The sequence below is a fragment of the Giraffa tippelskirchi genome, chromosome 11 (genome assembly GCF_054371585.1).
Source record: "Giraffa tippelskirchi isolate mGirTip1 chromosome 11, T2T-mGirTip1v1.2.pri, whole genome shotgun sequence".
Classification (NCBI taxonomy): Eukaryota; Metazoa; Chordata; class Mammalia; order Artiodactyla; family Giraffidae; genus Giraffa; species Giraffa tippelskirchi.
This window is the reverse complement of record NC_137285.1, coordinates 39897457-39912124: the sequence shown is the minus strand read 5'-3', so window position 1 is coordinate 39912124 and position 14668 is coordinate 39897457. Positions and strand designations below refer to the sequence as shown.

Sequence of the window (14668 nt, the reverse complement as noted above, 5' to 3'; positions counted from 1 at the left end):
TGCATCCTAGTACATATGAAGTCTATAAACTTTTCAAGCAATTTCCCCCAAAGATAATATCTAGCATAATTACGTGTGTGCATGCTCAGTGGTTTCAGTCGTGTTCGACTCTTTGAGACTCTATGGACTGCATGTAGCCTGCCATCCTCTGTCCATGGGACTCTCCAGGCAAGAATACTGGAGTGGGTAGCCACGCTCTCCTCCAGGGGATCTTCCCGACCCAGGTATGAAATCCGAGTCGCCTGTGTCTCCTGCATTGCGGGAGGATTCTTTGCCCACTGAGCCACCAGGGAAGCCCAGCATAACTAGAGTAGAGGAAATTAACATTGATGGAAATCCACCTTATTCAGATTTCACCAGTTTTACACACTCATCTGTGTGTGTATTTAGTTCTATGCCATTTTATCATATGTGCAGATTCATATGACCATCAATTATCAACAGTGAACAGTTCCATGATAAAGATCCTCCATTTATGGACCTCTTTATAGCCACCTCCCTCTCTCCTGGCAACCACTGTTATGTTTTACATCTCTATAATTTTCTTACTTCAATAATGGTAAATAAATGAAATCAGAAAGCAAATATTTTTTGAAATTGGTATCTTTTCAGTTAGTATTCAAAGTTGCTGTTCGAATCATGTTTGTTCTTTTTTAAAACTATATGGTAAAATTTACTATTTAGGCATGTTAAGTGTATAATTCAGTGGCATTAAGCACAACACTGTATAAACATCATTACTATTTCCAGAACTTTTCATTATGCTAAACATAAAATTGTGTACCTATTAAAGAATCTCCCTCCCCCTTACCCCTGGCAACCTCTATTCTACTTTCTGTCTCTATGAATTTGCCTTTGCTAGATCCCAAGAGGATCATATGATACTTCTTTTATCAAAAGGTGTTTCTCTTTATTGCTTCTATGGTGTGTGCACCACAGTTTAAGCATTCACCTGGGACATCTGGGTTATTCCCAAATTTTTGTCTATTATGAAACAATCTTCTATGAGCATTGTATACTTTGCTTTTTTGTGAACAGAGGTTTTTTTCCTCTGGGGTAAATGCCCAAGAGTTGGACTGTATGATAAGCATATGTTTAGTTTGTAAGAAACTGTCATACTCTCTTGAAAGCGGTAAGATCATTTTACATTTCCACCAGAAGTGTAAAATTCAGCTTCTCTGAATCCTTGCCAACAGCTAGTATTGTCACCAGTGCAGCCATCCCGAGAAGCATGTAGAGATATTTATTGTGGTAGACCAACCACTTTTAAATCACATAGATTGTACTTGTTTTTTCTATCGTCTGTGTTTCTTTGAAAACCAGGTAAGAAACCCAAAATACTGAATTTTCATTTTCTGTTTTTCTTTTTTCACTTTTCTTAGGGCAGGGACAGAGGAGAAAATTTTGATGTCTAAGGGCAGAAATAGAAGGGTCATCAGTAGCCAAATTTAATAAATAATATATATTTGAACATTACATATTGGCTACTGGAGATCAGTGGAGAAATAAGAAAGAATGAAGGGATGGTGCCAAAGCAAAAACAACAACCAGTTGTGGATGTGACTGTTGAAGCTGAAACTCCAATACTTTGGCCACCTGGTGCGAAGAGCTGACTCATTTGAAAAGACCCTGATGCTGGGAAAGACTGAGGGCAGGAGGAGATGGGGATGACAGAGGATGAGATGGTTGGATGGCATCACCGACTCAATAGACGTGAATTTGGGTGGGCTCCGGGAGTTGGTGTTCAACAGGGAGGCCTGGCGTGCTGCAGTTCATGGGGTCGCAAAGAGTCGGACATGACTGAGAGACTGAACTGAACTGAACTGAAACATTACATATTATTTGTGACTGAATATCTTTACATTCTAAATAAGACTGCATCTTCTTTCTTTTTTATTGTTCTTTTCTTATCTTTTGGCCACACCTTGCAGCATGTGGGATTTTAGTTTTCCAACCGGGGACTGAACCTGTGCCCCCTGTATTGGAAGCATGGAGTCATAACCACTGGACCACCAGGAAAGTGCTAGCATATTCTTTAGAAGCATACTAAAAACGTTTTTACCTCAAGCTCTACTGATTTGAAATTTATTACAGAGTTTTAACAGAGATCAGAGTTAACTGAAACTTTTAGAGCCATGTTATTTACACTGTTAGGGACAGATGTTATTAACATAAATTTTCTAGTTAATTCTGGAGTTAACTGCTCCATCTGGCTTAGTTTTACAGGAATTATCTTTTGGGGGAGATAGGGTGGAAAATGTTCAGTAAAGGGTTAACTCAGCAGGCTTGTGTTGCCCAAACCCTGCACATACTGAAAAGATCTCCCTCCTTGACCAAACTCAAAGGTTCCTTTGAGGTAACCTTCTGAGCCTGTGGAATATTCTATCTAGTAAGACTGTCTTTATATGCCAGAAACTTTGGCAACACCAGATAGTTTATACTAACATTGATTTATAGTGAACACTCCTTTGTATACTTGGGGCTTTGGGCTAATCTATATCTGTTTGACCTTTTGAGTGGGTGGCAGCTGTAGCTGGAGACTGAGTAGCTAAGGTCAGTCTATTATACATGCCTATGAAACTGACTCCCCTCCCACAAAGACCTGACCACCACGGCTCAAGTGAGCAACCTTATTTGGCAGTATATTATATGTGTTGCCTCACATTATTGCTAGGAGAACTAAGTGCTGTCCAGCTAAGTCTACTAGGAGAGGACACCTAGAAGCTTGCACCTAGTTTCTCTTGGATTTTGTCCTATGTGCTTTTTACCTTTGTTGATTTTAATCTACATCTTTTTGCTGTAATAAACCAGGAGTATAATAGCTTTTCTGAGTTCTCTGAGGCCTAGTGAATCACTGAACATGAAGACAGTCTTGGGGACTCTCTGATACAAGTCCGTAGTCAAAAGAAGTTTCAACTAAGGATCCCTTAGTTATTAAATTTGTGTTGAGAGGTTTATAGAAACTTGTAAAAGTTAATATAATTCTAAATTTCCATATGTAATTTCTATGACTTAATACACATTATTATATGCTAACAGTTATTACGCTTTAACTATTATTTTTTCCACTACTTGAGCACCTCCTCCCCAAATAAAACTCCACAGGTGTTTTAATGGATAAAGATGATGTTGTACATATACAATGGAAAATAACAGCTATAAAACAGAATGAAATAACACTATTTGCAGCAACATGGACGTAACCAGAGATTATCACAGTAAGTGAGGTAAACCAGAAAGAAATACGGTATCACTTATATGTGAAATCTCAAATATAACAGAAATGGGCCTATCTACAAAACAGAAGTAGACTCACAGGCATAGAGAACAGACTTGTGGTTGTCAAGGGGTATGGTGGGGTGAGGGAGGGAAGGAGGGGGAGGTTGGGTTAGCAGAAATAAAATACTATATGCTGCTGCTGCTGCTACTGCTAAGTCGCTTCAGTCATGTTCGACTCTGTGAGACCCCATAGACGGCAGCCCATCACGCTCCGCCGTCCCTGGGATTCTCCAGGCAAGAATACTGGAGTGGGTTGCCATTTCCCTCTCCAGTGCATGAAAGGGAAAAGTGAAAGTGGAGTCGCTCAGTCGTGTCCGACTCTTAGCGACCCCATGGACTGCAGCCTACCAGGCTTCTCCGTCCATGGGATTTTCCAGGCAAGAGTACTGGAGTGGGGTGCCATTGCCTTCTTCGAATATATGATGGATAAACAAGGTTCTACTGTATAGCATAGGGAACTATATTCAATATCCTATGATAAACCATACTGGAAAAGTATATTAAAAAGAATGTATAAATACACGTCTAACTGCCTCACTTTGGTATACAGCAGAAATTAACACAATATTGTAAGTCAACTATGCTCTAATTGGAAAAAAAAATACCTCAGGTAAGACAAATCCAACTGCTTCTTAGAAAATTTTAGAGATATTAAAATATAATTACCTGCTTTTTCTAAAAACAGAACTACCATATGATCTAGCAATTCCACTCCTGGGTATATGTCCAAAAAATAAAAAACACAACTCAAAAAGATACAGGCACCCCAATGTTCATAGCAGCATTATTTGTAACTGCCAAGGTTGTAAAGGTATGTAATCAATCCAAGTGTCCATCAACACATAAAGAAGATGTGATATATATAAACAATGGAATACTACTGAGCTATAAAAAAGCATGAAAATTTGCCATTTGCAGCAACATGGACAGACTCTGAGGGCATTATGCTAAACGAAGTAAGTCAGCAAAAGACATATACTTCATAATATCACTTCTATGTGGAATCTATAAAATACAACAAACTAGTGAATAAAATGAAAAAGAAGCAGATTCACAGATACACAAAACAAACTAGAGGTTACCAGTGAGAAAAGGGGGGGCAGATGGGGTGTGGGGGAAAGGGTTACTACGGGATAATTTGAATCACGTACGTGGAACTTTTAAAAACTGTAAAGCACTATATAATTTAAAGAATCTTTCATTCAATTAAAAAATAAAAAATAATTACCTGTTTTTCTTTATTAACTCCAGACATGAACAGTTGTTTGTATTTGTCTTTGAAAGCAAAGTTTAGAGCTTGTGTTGGAAAATAACGGATAACATTTGCCAAATTGCCACGCCAGTAACTGAGGAAACCTACAAAAGAAAGCATACTAAATATAAACTTACATTATTATTAAATAATTTGCACAGTTTTAACAAACTTAGCTGTTTGAACTTCCTAAAACTTACATCTTTTCTCATGAGAAAAAAAAAGTTTACATGAGTCTCCAACGGAAGAAAAAAGGCAGTGTTAACTCCAAGCACCCCATTTCAATTTTATTAATTTCCACTAAGAAGCCTTGACTACCTAAAAACCTATGCAAAGCATTACCAGCTGAATATAGGTCTCTTCACTAATAGAAAAACAGAGCTTACTAGTACTCATCAGAGAAGTTTAGTCTCATTTCAAATCAATCAATACAATTCCTATGGTGACAAGTCTGTTGGAACAAAACTGTGTTGTATATATACTCCTGATAATGAGATAAAAGAGTCTTATCTTTATATTTTAAAACCTAGCCAAATAAAAGGAATTCACAATTCAAGGCAATTTCCAGAGGGCTGATGGAGAGACAGGAGGAAACTTTCAAGGTTAATCATCTTCCCAATTCAAATCTCCATGGACTGAATGACCAAACTTTATAATTCAGTCACTGTGTTACCTGATAATTCAGAGCTGCCTTTATAATCCTTAGCTGCCCCAGAATACAACAGGCGATCCCTCCAGGACCCATAGTTGTTTTTACAGGTGGTTGAACCCTGCTACTCTTAATAAGATAGCTCTAGTCCCAGCTTGGAGAAAAGAATACCCATAAACAGTCTTCTAACGATAAAAATTTGAATGAAGATAATCTCGTTTGACTGGGCCCAGTGCTCAGAAACTGAAAGTTAGATCAGATAAATACACAGAGAGAAAGATATTTATTTGTTAAATAAATAAGTATACTTTGTGGGAAGTAAAATTGAGTATTAGTGAATCCCAAGGTGAATGTAAAGCGGTCGCATAGAGACAATTAATATGTATATTAATGGCCAAGAAATAATCTTTTCAGTCCTCACAGCTGATTCAGTTACTTGGCATTCAGTTGCAGGCATAAATTACTAGGGCATTTAACATGTAATGATTAACAGCTACAAATTCCTGAGCACTTAATGTATACCAGGCACTGGCAAAGGCTGTACTTGTACATTTAATTTAATCATCACACTAAGCTTATGATATATGTTCTCTTATAGTACTCATTTCATACATGCACAAACTGAAACTTTTATAAATTTAAAAGCTATAATCAGGATTTAGAATCAAGTTTTCTGTCTGTCTCCAAAGCTCTACTGCAGCTTTGGGTTTCCAGAGAAGCAAATCTTAGAAAAGTTTGAAAATTATTAAAGTACGGTAAATAAAGTCTATTTTTTAAAAAATGGAAAATGATTATGGTAAAATTTTTTGAGGCAATATTAACAAAACAATACTAATTTCTAGGAACTGGTTTTTATTCATTTAATCCTCATAATCACCCATGAGGTAGGTAGTATTAATCTCTCCATTTTATATACGAAGAAATGCATTAAAGACAACTTCTAAGACATAGAGAAGTTAGTTAAATAATTTGCCCAGAGTCACTTAGGTCAGAAACTTGTACACCTGGAATTTAAACTCAAGCAATCTGGCTCAGTAATTCAGTCCCTTAACTACAATACTTTCCTTAATCATGCAAATATCTTCTGTACCTAAGAAAGGTCAACAAGTTTTCTTTAATGGAAGCAAAATAAAAATCTTAAAACATGAGAAATGTAAGCAAATTATAAAATTATAAAAGAATATTGCTTGCCAGTTACAGCCACATTGAATTCCTGAGGGAGACAGATGAATCTAATTTTCAGAGGTATTTTTAGTGATTTCTAAGTTCTTCATAGTTAACATTTAACAACATAGTTAAGCATTTGTATTTTCTGCAGACTTGTAGAACAGAAACACTGAAAGTAAACTATGACTGTAAATGATAGTGAAAAATAAGATTTTATTTTCTACACCTGTGTTACAGTAACACAACAGATTACTGGCAGAGGATAGAGTTGATCTTAAAAGTAAAAAAAAGAACATATTGGCTGGAGAATTGCCAATGCAGTTAAATGGGATTTAAGTTAAAAATCATTTGTTTTTTAAAAAAACAAACTATAAACTGAGCTTAAAAAGTGTTATGTATCAAAAATGTATTGGAATTCCCATTTTATATATGGCTCTTATTTATTAATAGTCATTTTGGAAATGGTTTATTTAGATGGTATTGAGATATTATAGGTTTCAGATTGTGAGCTGTTATATAATTATAATTATGAAAAGTGTAAAAGTGTTCATTTCTCTGTCATCTCTGACTCTTTGTAATCCCATGGACTGTAGCCTGCAAGGCTCCTCTGTCCATGGAATTCTCCAGGCAAGAATACTGGAGTGGGTAACCATTCCCTTCTCCCAGGGATCTTCTGGACTCAGGGATCAAATCGGGTCTCCCACACTGCAGGTAGATTCTCTACTGTCTGAGCCACCAGGGAAGTCCAATTATGATTATAGTACTGAATTAATAACTATTTCACAAAAGTGTATCACAAATGAGTAGTAAAAAGCTTGTAACTTTGGCTAACGTATTGAATATAAATAGAAAATTCTGATGACAGACATCTGCAAATTAACAGGAGACCATGACAGAGTGCCAGATTTATGACTGAAGTGGTTTGGTATCACTGTCAGAATGTATTTCTTTTAGCAAAATTGTATTTGCATGAAACAACCTAGAGGATTCAACAAAACTGTCAACATCTCAATGAAATTCTAGAAACAAATAAATCTCTGGAAGAATAACAGGAAAACTGGCAGCTTTTAATGAGTTATGTCTGAAAAAAAATTTCTCTCACACACAAAATACTATTGCATGCCTACTACTGATTTGTGGATTCCCTGAAGCTACCGATATCAAGTTAAAAACCCTTCCTTTAGCCTTTTTCCACATATCATGCTGCAAAACCTTACTCTTATTTCCTTTTTTTCAACTCACTGATGTACCATGCTTTTAGGAGTGCCAATGTCCTTAGTAAGAGTACAAAGAGGAGGAACTTAAAGTGGAATTCTGAATGCATTTTCTATAGAAATATTATTTTGGGAGGCTAGGTTTCAGGATTTTATTAAACTATACTCTAGGTACACTATGTACTATGTAGGTTCTTTAGATAGATTACAAAAATCTACTTTATATGTAAAACAAATTTATCCCAAGTACATTTATTTACATTTGACCATGAGGAATGAACACTTGTAAATTCAGAAATGTATTCACAATGATTAAAGAGTTAAAATTTATTAAACACTAACCATGCAATAGACACAAGGTTGAATATTTTACAGCATTATCTTTTTTTCTAACTTTTTATTTTATATTGGAGTATAGTTGATTAACAATGTAGTGATAGTTTTAGGTGGACAGCAAAGGGAGTCAGCTACACTCATTTATGTATCCATTCCTACCCCAAACTCCCCTCCTAACGAGGCTGTCACATAACAATAAACAGAGTTCCCTGTGCTATACAGTAGGTCCTTGTTGGTTATCCATTTTAAATATAGCAGTGTTTACATGTCCATCCCAAACTCCCTAACTATGCCTTCCTCCTATTCTCTGCCCCTGGAAACCACAGGTTCATTCTCTAAGTCTGTGAATCTGTATCTGTTTTGTCAGTAAGTTCATTTGTATAAATTCTTTTTTTTTTGTATATTGTCACCCTGTTTATTTAACTTATATGCAGAGTACATCATGAGAAACGCTGGGCTGGAGGAAGCACAAGCTGGAATCAAGATTGCCGGGAGAAATATCAATAACCTCAGATATGCAGATGACACCACCCTTATGGTAGAAAGGGAAGAAGAACTAAAGAGCCTCTTGATGAAAGTGAAAGAGGGGAGTGAAAAAGTTGGCTTAAAGCTCAACATTCAGAAAACTAAGATCATGGCATCTGGTCCCATCACTTCATGGCAAATAGATGGGGAAACAGTGGAAACAGTGGCTGACTTTATTTTTCTGGACTCCAAAATCACTGCAGATGGTGACTGCAGCCATGAAATTAAAAGACTCTTACTCCTTGGCAGGAAAGTTGTGACCAACCAAGACAGCATATTAAAAAGCAGAGACATTACTTTGCCAACAAAGGTCCATCTAGTCAAGGCTATGGTTTTTCCGTAGTCATATATGTATATGAGAGTTGGACTATAAAGAAACCTGAGTGCCGAAGAATTGATGGTTTTGAACTGTGGTGTTGGAGAAGACTCTTGAGAGTCCCTTGGACTGCAAGGAGATCCAATCAGTCCATCCTAAAGGAAATCAGCCCTGAATATTCATCGGAAGGACTGATGTTGAAGCTGAAACTCCGATACTTCGGCCACCTGATGCAAAGAGCTGACTCATTTGCAAAGGCCATGATGCTGGGAAAGATTGAAGGCAGAAAGAGAAGGGGACGACAGAGGATGAGATGGTTGGATGGCATCACTAACTCAATGGACATGAGTTTGAGTAAACTCCAGGAGCTGGTGTTGGACAGGGAGGCCTGGCATGCTGCAGTCCATGGGGTTGCAAAGAGTTGGACACAACTGAGCAACTGAACTGAACTGAACTGATCCTCAAACATGCACTGAATAGTCCATAGTGCTTTAAAATATCATCTTATCACATGCTAATTCATTGATGCAATTGCATCTATTTCTGGACTCCATTCTGCTCTGTTGATGTGTCTATTTACACACAAGCCCATACTGCTATAATTACAGTTCTACAGCAGGTTTTCGTCTCTGGTTTTATTAGTTCTCTGTCATTTTTCTTCATCAGAAATGTTCCTACTTAAAGTTTTTTCTCTATAAAGTTTATTTTTTTTAATTAGTTTATTTTCTATTTTTTAACTTTACAATATTGTACTTGTTTTGCCATACATTGACATGAATCTACCATGGGTGTACATGTTTTCCCCTATAAATTCTTTTTAGATTCTGAATATAAGGGATATCATATGGTTCTTCTCCTCTGTCTTACTTACTTCACTCATTATGACACCTCTAGGTCCATCAATGATCCTACAAATGGCATTATTTCCTTCTTTTTTAATGGCTGAGTAATATTCCACTGTATCTACGTATCACATCTTCATCCATCCCTCCCTTGATGGACATTTAGGCTGCTTCCAAGACATTTAGTCTTGGATGCTGCAAACAGTACTGCAATCAACACTGGGGTGCACGCGTCCTTTCAGACCATGTTATTTATTTTTTGGTTGCACCGGGTTTTCATTACTGTATATGCACTTTCTCTAGTTGTGGCAAGTGGGGGTTACTCTTCATTGCAGAGTGCAGCCTTCTCACTGCGGTAGGTTCTCTTGTTGGCTCTAGGCTTCAGTAGTTGCAGCAGGCGGGCTCAGTAGTTGTGGTGCATAGGCTTTGTTGCTCTGTGGCATGTGATCTTCACAAACCAGGCTCAAACTCATGTCCCCTGCAGTGGCAGACAGATTCCCATCCGCTGACCATCAGGGAAGTCCCAGACCATGCTTTTCTCCAGATATATGTCCAGGAGTGGGATTTCAGGGCCATATGGTGGCTCTATTTTTAGAAGAAGCTCCGGACTATTCTCCACAGCGGCTGTACCAATTTACATTCCCACCAAGAGTGTAGGAGGGTTCCCTACTCTCCACACTCTCTCCAGCATTTACTGTTTGTGGACTGTTTTATTACAGGGATTATCCTGTTTAACCATCAAAACTACCATATGAGGTAGGTAATAAAATTATTGGGCTTCCCTGGTGGCTCAGGCAGTAAAGAATCCACCTGCAATGCAGGAGACCTGGGTTTGATCCCTGGGTTGGGATGATCCCTTGGAAAAGGAAACAGCTACCCACTCCAGTATTCTGGCTTGGAGAATTCCATGGACAGAGGAGCCTAGTTGGGCTACTGTCCACTGGGTCACAAAGAGTTGGACATGACTGAGCAATTTTCACAAACATACAATATTATTATACCCAGTACAGAACTGAGGAAATTGAAGTTGAAAGAGGTTAAATTAAAATTGTTCAAGGTTACAAGGTAAGGGAAAGACTGGGATTTAATTCAAGATCTTTCTACATCTATCTGACTCCAGATCTAGAACTATTACATCTCTATTGCCTCTAGGTAAAAATCCACTTTGAATAAAAACAGTAGTATTTTTTGATCAGAATAAAACAAAGGAAAAGCAAGAGTGATGCAAATGTAGTAGTATTTCACTCTCTAGTCATGCAGATTAAAGGACAGTTTCCAAATATATAATCACAAAATTGATACAGAAAAACATGGGCATTGTGGTATATTTCACTTCTAACAGCAGAATATCTAAGGTGTGTGTGTTTTTTTTTTACTTAATTGCTTAGTAAAAATAATCTCTTCAAAATTTAAGGATGATAAAAAACCTCCTTTGAACTTAATTCTGAGAAAGTAATTAAGAATTAATATAAAACTTATGGGAAAATGGGGGAAAGTTACCAGGTCAGTTACTGGTCAACTTACAAGTCAAGAATGGAAATGCTAGTCATGTTTGGGTATACAGTTGACCTTTGAACAATGTGAGGGTTAGGGGCGCTGATGACCCACGCAGTCAAAAATTCAAGTGTAACTTGTAGTCTTACTATTGAAAAAAAAATCCACACAATTCAAACCCATGGTGCTCAAGGGTCAAGTGTATGTATATTCTAGACTTGTACACTCCAACATACTTTGACAATCTGCCTATTAGTTAAAAAAAAATGCAGTGATTCTCAAATATGAACATACTAAAAGCAAATTATATACCCTTGCCACTATACCCCCTGTTATGTGCATCTGTAAAACATATCCAAAAGAGAAATTAAAGAATGAGATAAAGATTCTTCATTTACACAATACTGTAAATCAACTATATTCAATAACTATACAAAAAAAAGGGATTCTTCATTTAAAAACCTTTTATGTGATACCAAGTATATAGCAGGGGCTTCTCTGGTGGCTCATATGGTAAAGAATCTGCCTGCAATGCTAGAGACTTGGGTTTGATCCCTGGGTTGGGAAGATCCCCTGGAGAAGGGAATGGCAACTCACTCCAGTATTCTGACCTGGAGAATCCCATGGACAGAGCAGCCTGGCAGGCTACAGTCCACGGGGCCGTAAAGAGTCGGATATGACTGAGTGACTCACACACACACACACAGCAGACCTGCTGGGGACAGCACTAGGAACAAAGTTCTTGGTCTTATGGAACTTACATTACAAAGACAGACAATGAAGAAACAAATATGTTAGGTGTCCAGAAGAAAAACAGTAATATGCAGATGGAGAATGAGGAAGGACTATTTAGATAGGGTGGTTAGGTCAAGCTTTAAGATATTAGGACACAACTGAGCATTTATTTTACTAGCTAAAACACAGTATTTTCAAATATCTTGCTGATTATGATGTTTTCATACTATCATCTGCTATTATCTCAAGGTATCCTTAGAATGAGGTGTCTTAAAAATGATGTGAATCTATATTTCAAATAGTCTTCTTGACAATTTCAAATATTCAAATAGTCTTATCTCTATAAATCCATTTAACAGAGCCAACATAAACTATATTTATTATACAGTAATTGAGAAAGGGCTCCAGTCAACCCCTTTCCCCTGTGTAACTCTTACTCTTTTTTCAGGATGCCTTAGTGTCCTGTGATATATAACTGACATTTGGCCAATCATGGATACCAGAGCCAAGTCATTTACTAAATATCAGTAAAGTTTATGTTCCTATTTTATTTACATAAAGCATATACATAATATTTTCTTTTCATACCCCAAAATACCATCTCCAAGATTTAAAAACCTCACTTCTTTAGCCTTCAGAAAAATATGTTTGGAAAAGTTCAGATTAAAAATAGCTGATGAACGCATGGCCAGAAATACCTTAAAGAGAAAAGAGTTCTGGTCGGCTCTTAAAAAATGAGACTTACAATATGCTTAAAAACCTGTGTTACAATATACTAACTAAAACAGTTTATAGTAATAAAAATATATTTACTGATGCATAGCTTGCTCAGTGAAAAAGAATCACTCTCAGACACTAAAATGTTAACTGTGGTGATGTTAGCAGTTTTTTTTTTTTAAATTTTTTTGTTTTTCTATATTTTCTCATTTTCTATAAGAAACTTGCATTATTTGTGTAATGAAGGTTTAAATAGTACTAAATAATAAAAGTATAAAGTTGGAAAGTCATAAAACCAACTAAAGAATCTTTAAAAATAGCATTAGTCAGGTTAAACCCAGACACTTTTACTAAAAAGTATCAAAGACACCCAAAGAGATATTTAAAGCTATGTTCAGAACAAGAATGAAGAGATGTCTGCTTGAGGTGTAAAGAAAGACACAAGGTAAGAAGATAGTGATAGAGCACCTAGTTGTGCCTTCTGAGTTCACTGTCTCTTATCCTCATTTCATATTGCCTAAAGAAAGGAAAAGTTATCAGTAAAACTAGAATACGGAACACAAGAGAAACTTCAGAACATTGAGATGGCGATGTACCTTGAGTTTCACAAGACAGAAAGTAAATTCCAGAAAATAAAAGCCTCAGAATCTCAATAAGTATATCTATACAATCATCATAATTCAATATTTAAAAATGAAGATGATGTAAGTGATGATCAAATATGACACACAGAGCTGTTAACATGAGTTTCCACAATGATGAACACCTCTCAGTAAAATTCTGAGCAAAACAAAGTACAGTCTTTCCTCAACTTACAAGATAGCTGCATTACTGAAATTAGTGTGTGCTAAAATTATGCCCTGGACAGTTTATGTTGATAAGTAAATAATCAAAAACAGATTTTAGTGCCATATGAACATCCAGTGGTAGATCTGAGTCATTCTGTTGCAGGATAAGTCTTTGTTGTGCAGGATTGACCATGTACAGGGGCAGCAGGATGTTTAGCAGTCCTGAATTTTGCCTTTCATATCACTGTAGTTAAGTATTACTCCCCTCTTTGTGCTAAACAAAAAATTCCTCACAAGTTTCCCAAAATGCCCCTAGATGGCAATATTATCCCTGTTGTGAATTACTAATCTTTTAGCATAGGATATACCAAGTGTACTGATAACAAGGATTTGTATGTACTGCTGCTGCTGCTGCTAAGTCGCTTCAGTCGTGTCCGACTGTGCGACCCCATAGATGGCAGCCCACCAGGCTCCTCTGTCCCTGGGATTCTCCAGGCAAGAACACTGGAGTGGGTTGCCATTGCCTTCTCCAATGCATGAAAGTGAAGTCGCTCAGTCGTGTCCGACTCTTAGTGACCCCATGGACTGTAGCCTACCAGGCTCCTCTGTTCATGGGATTTTCCAGGCAAGAGTACTGGAGTGGGTTGCCATTGCCTTCTCCAACTAGGAAACATTTTCTTAAAATTCTGCTTAAAGAAAGCTGGAGCCAGAATATTATTCAGAATGGTCTCAGTTTACAAGAGCCATATTGAATGTATATGTGCGTGTACTCAGTCACTTCAGACGTGTCCTATTTTTGCAACCCCAAGGACTGATGTTGAAGCTGAAACTCCAATACTTTGGCCACCTGATGAGAAGAGCTAACTCATCTGTAAGGACCCTGATGCTAGGAAAGATTGAGGGCAGGAGGAGAAGGGGACAACAGAGGATGAGATGGCTGGATGGCATCACCGACTCAACGGACATGAGTTTGGGTAGACTCCGGGAGTTGATGATGGACAGGGAGGCCTGGCATGCTGCAGTTCATAGGGTTGCAAACAGTCAGACACAACTGAGTGACTGAACTTAACTAAACTTATGGACTGTAGCCCGCCAGGCTCCTCTGTACATGGGATTTTCCAGGCAAGAATACTGGAGTGTGTTGCCATGCCCTTCTCCAGGGGATCTTCTAGATCCAGGGACACAACCAAGTCTCCTGCGTTGCAGGTGGATTCTTTACCGCTGAGCCACCAGAGAAGCTTCATATTGAACATATTTAGGTTTAAATATTACAAAAAACATTTAAAATATAAAATGATTTAGCATTGGTCAGCACAATCTGTCCAGAATATTTAACTTTACCTGACTAAATATT

General features: G+C 37.4%; 1 protein-coding gene across 2 annotated transcripts in view; it reads right to left on the bottom strand.

Moving 5' to 3' along the window:
- SLC25A31 (solute carrier family 25 member 31) overlaps positions 1–14668 on the bottom strand; it is a 30517-nt gene that overhangs the window by 13785 nt on the left and 2064 nt on the right. For both annotated transcript variants that reach the window (XM_081538183.1, XM_081538182.1), the window contains exon 2: positions 4508–4635. In XM_081538183.1, coding sequence (XP_081394309.1) covers positions 4508–4635 — 128 coding nt within the window. The remainder of the gene's footprint in view (positions 1–4507; positions 4636–14668) is intronic.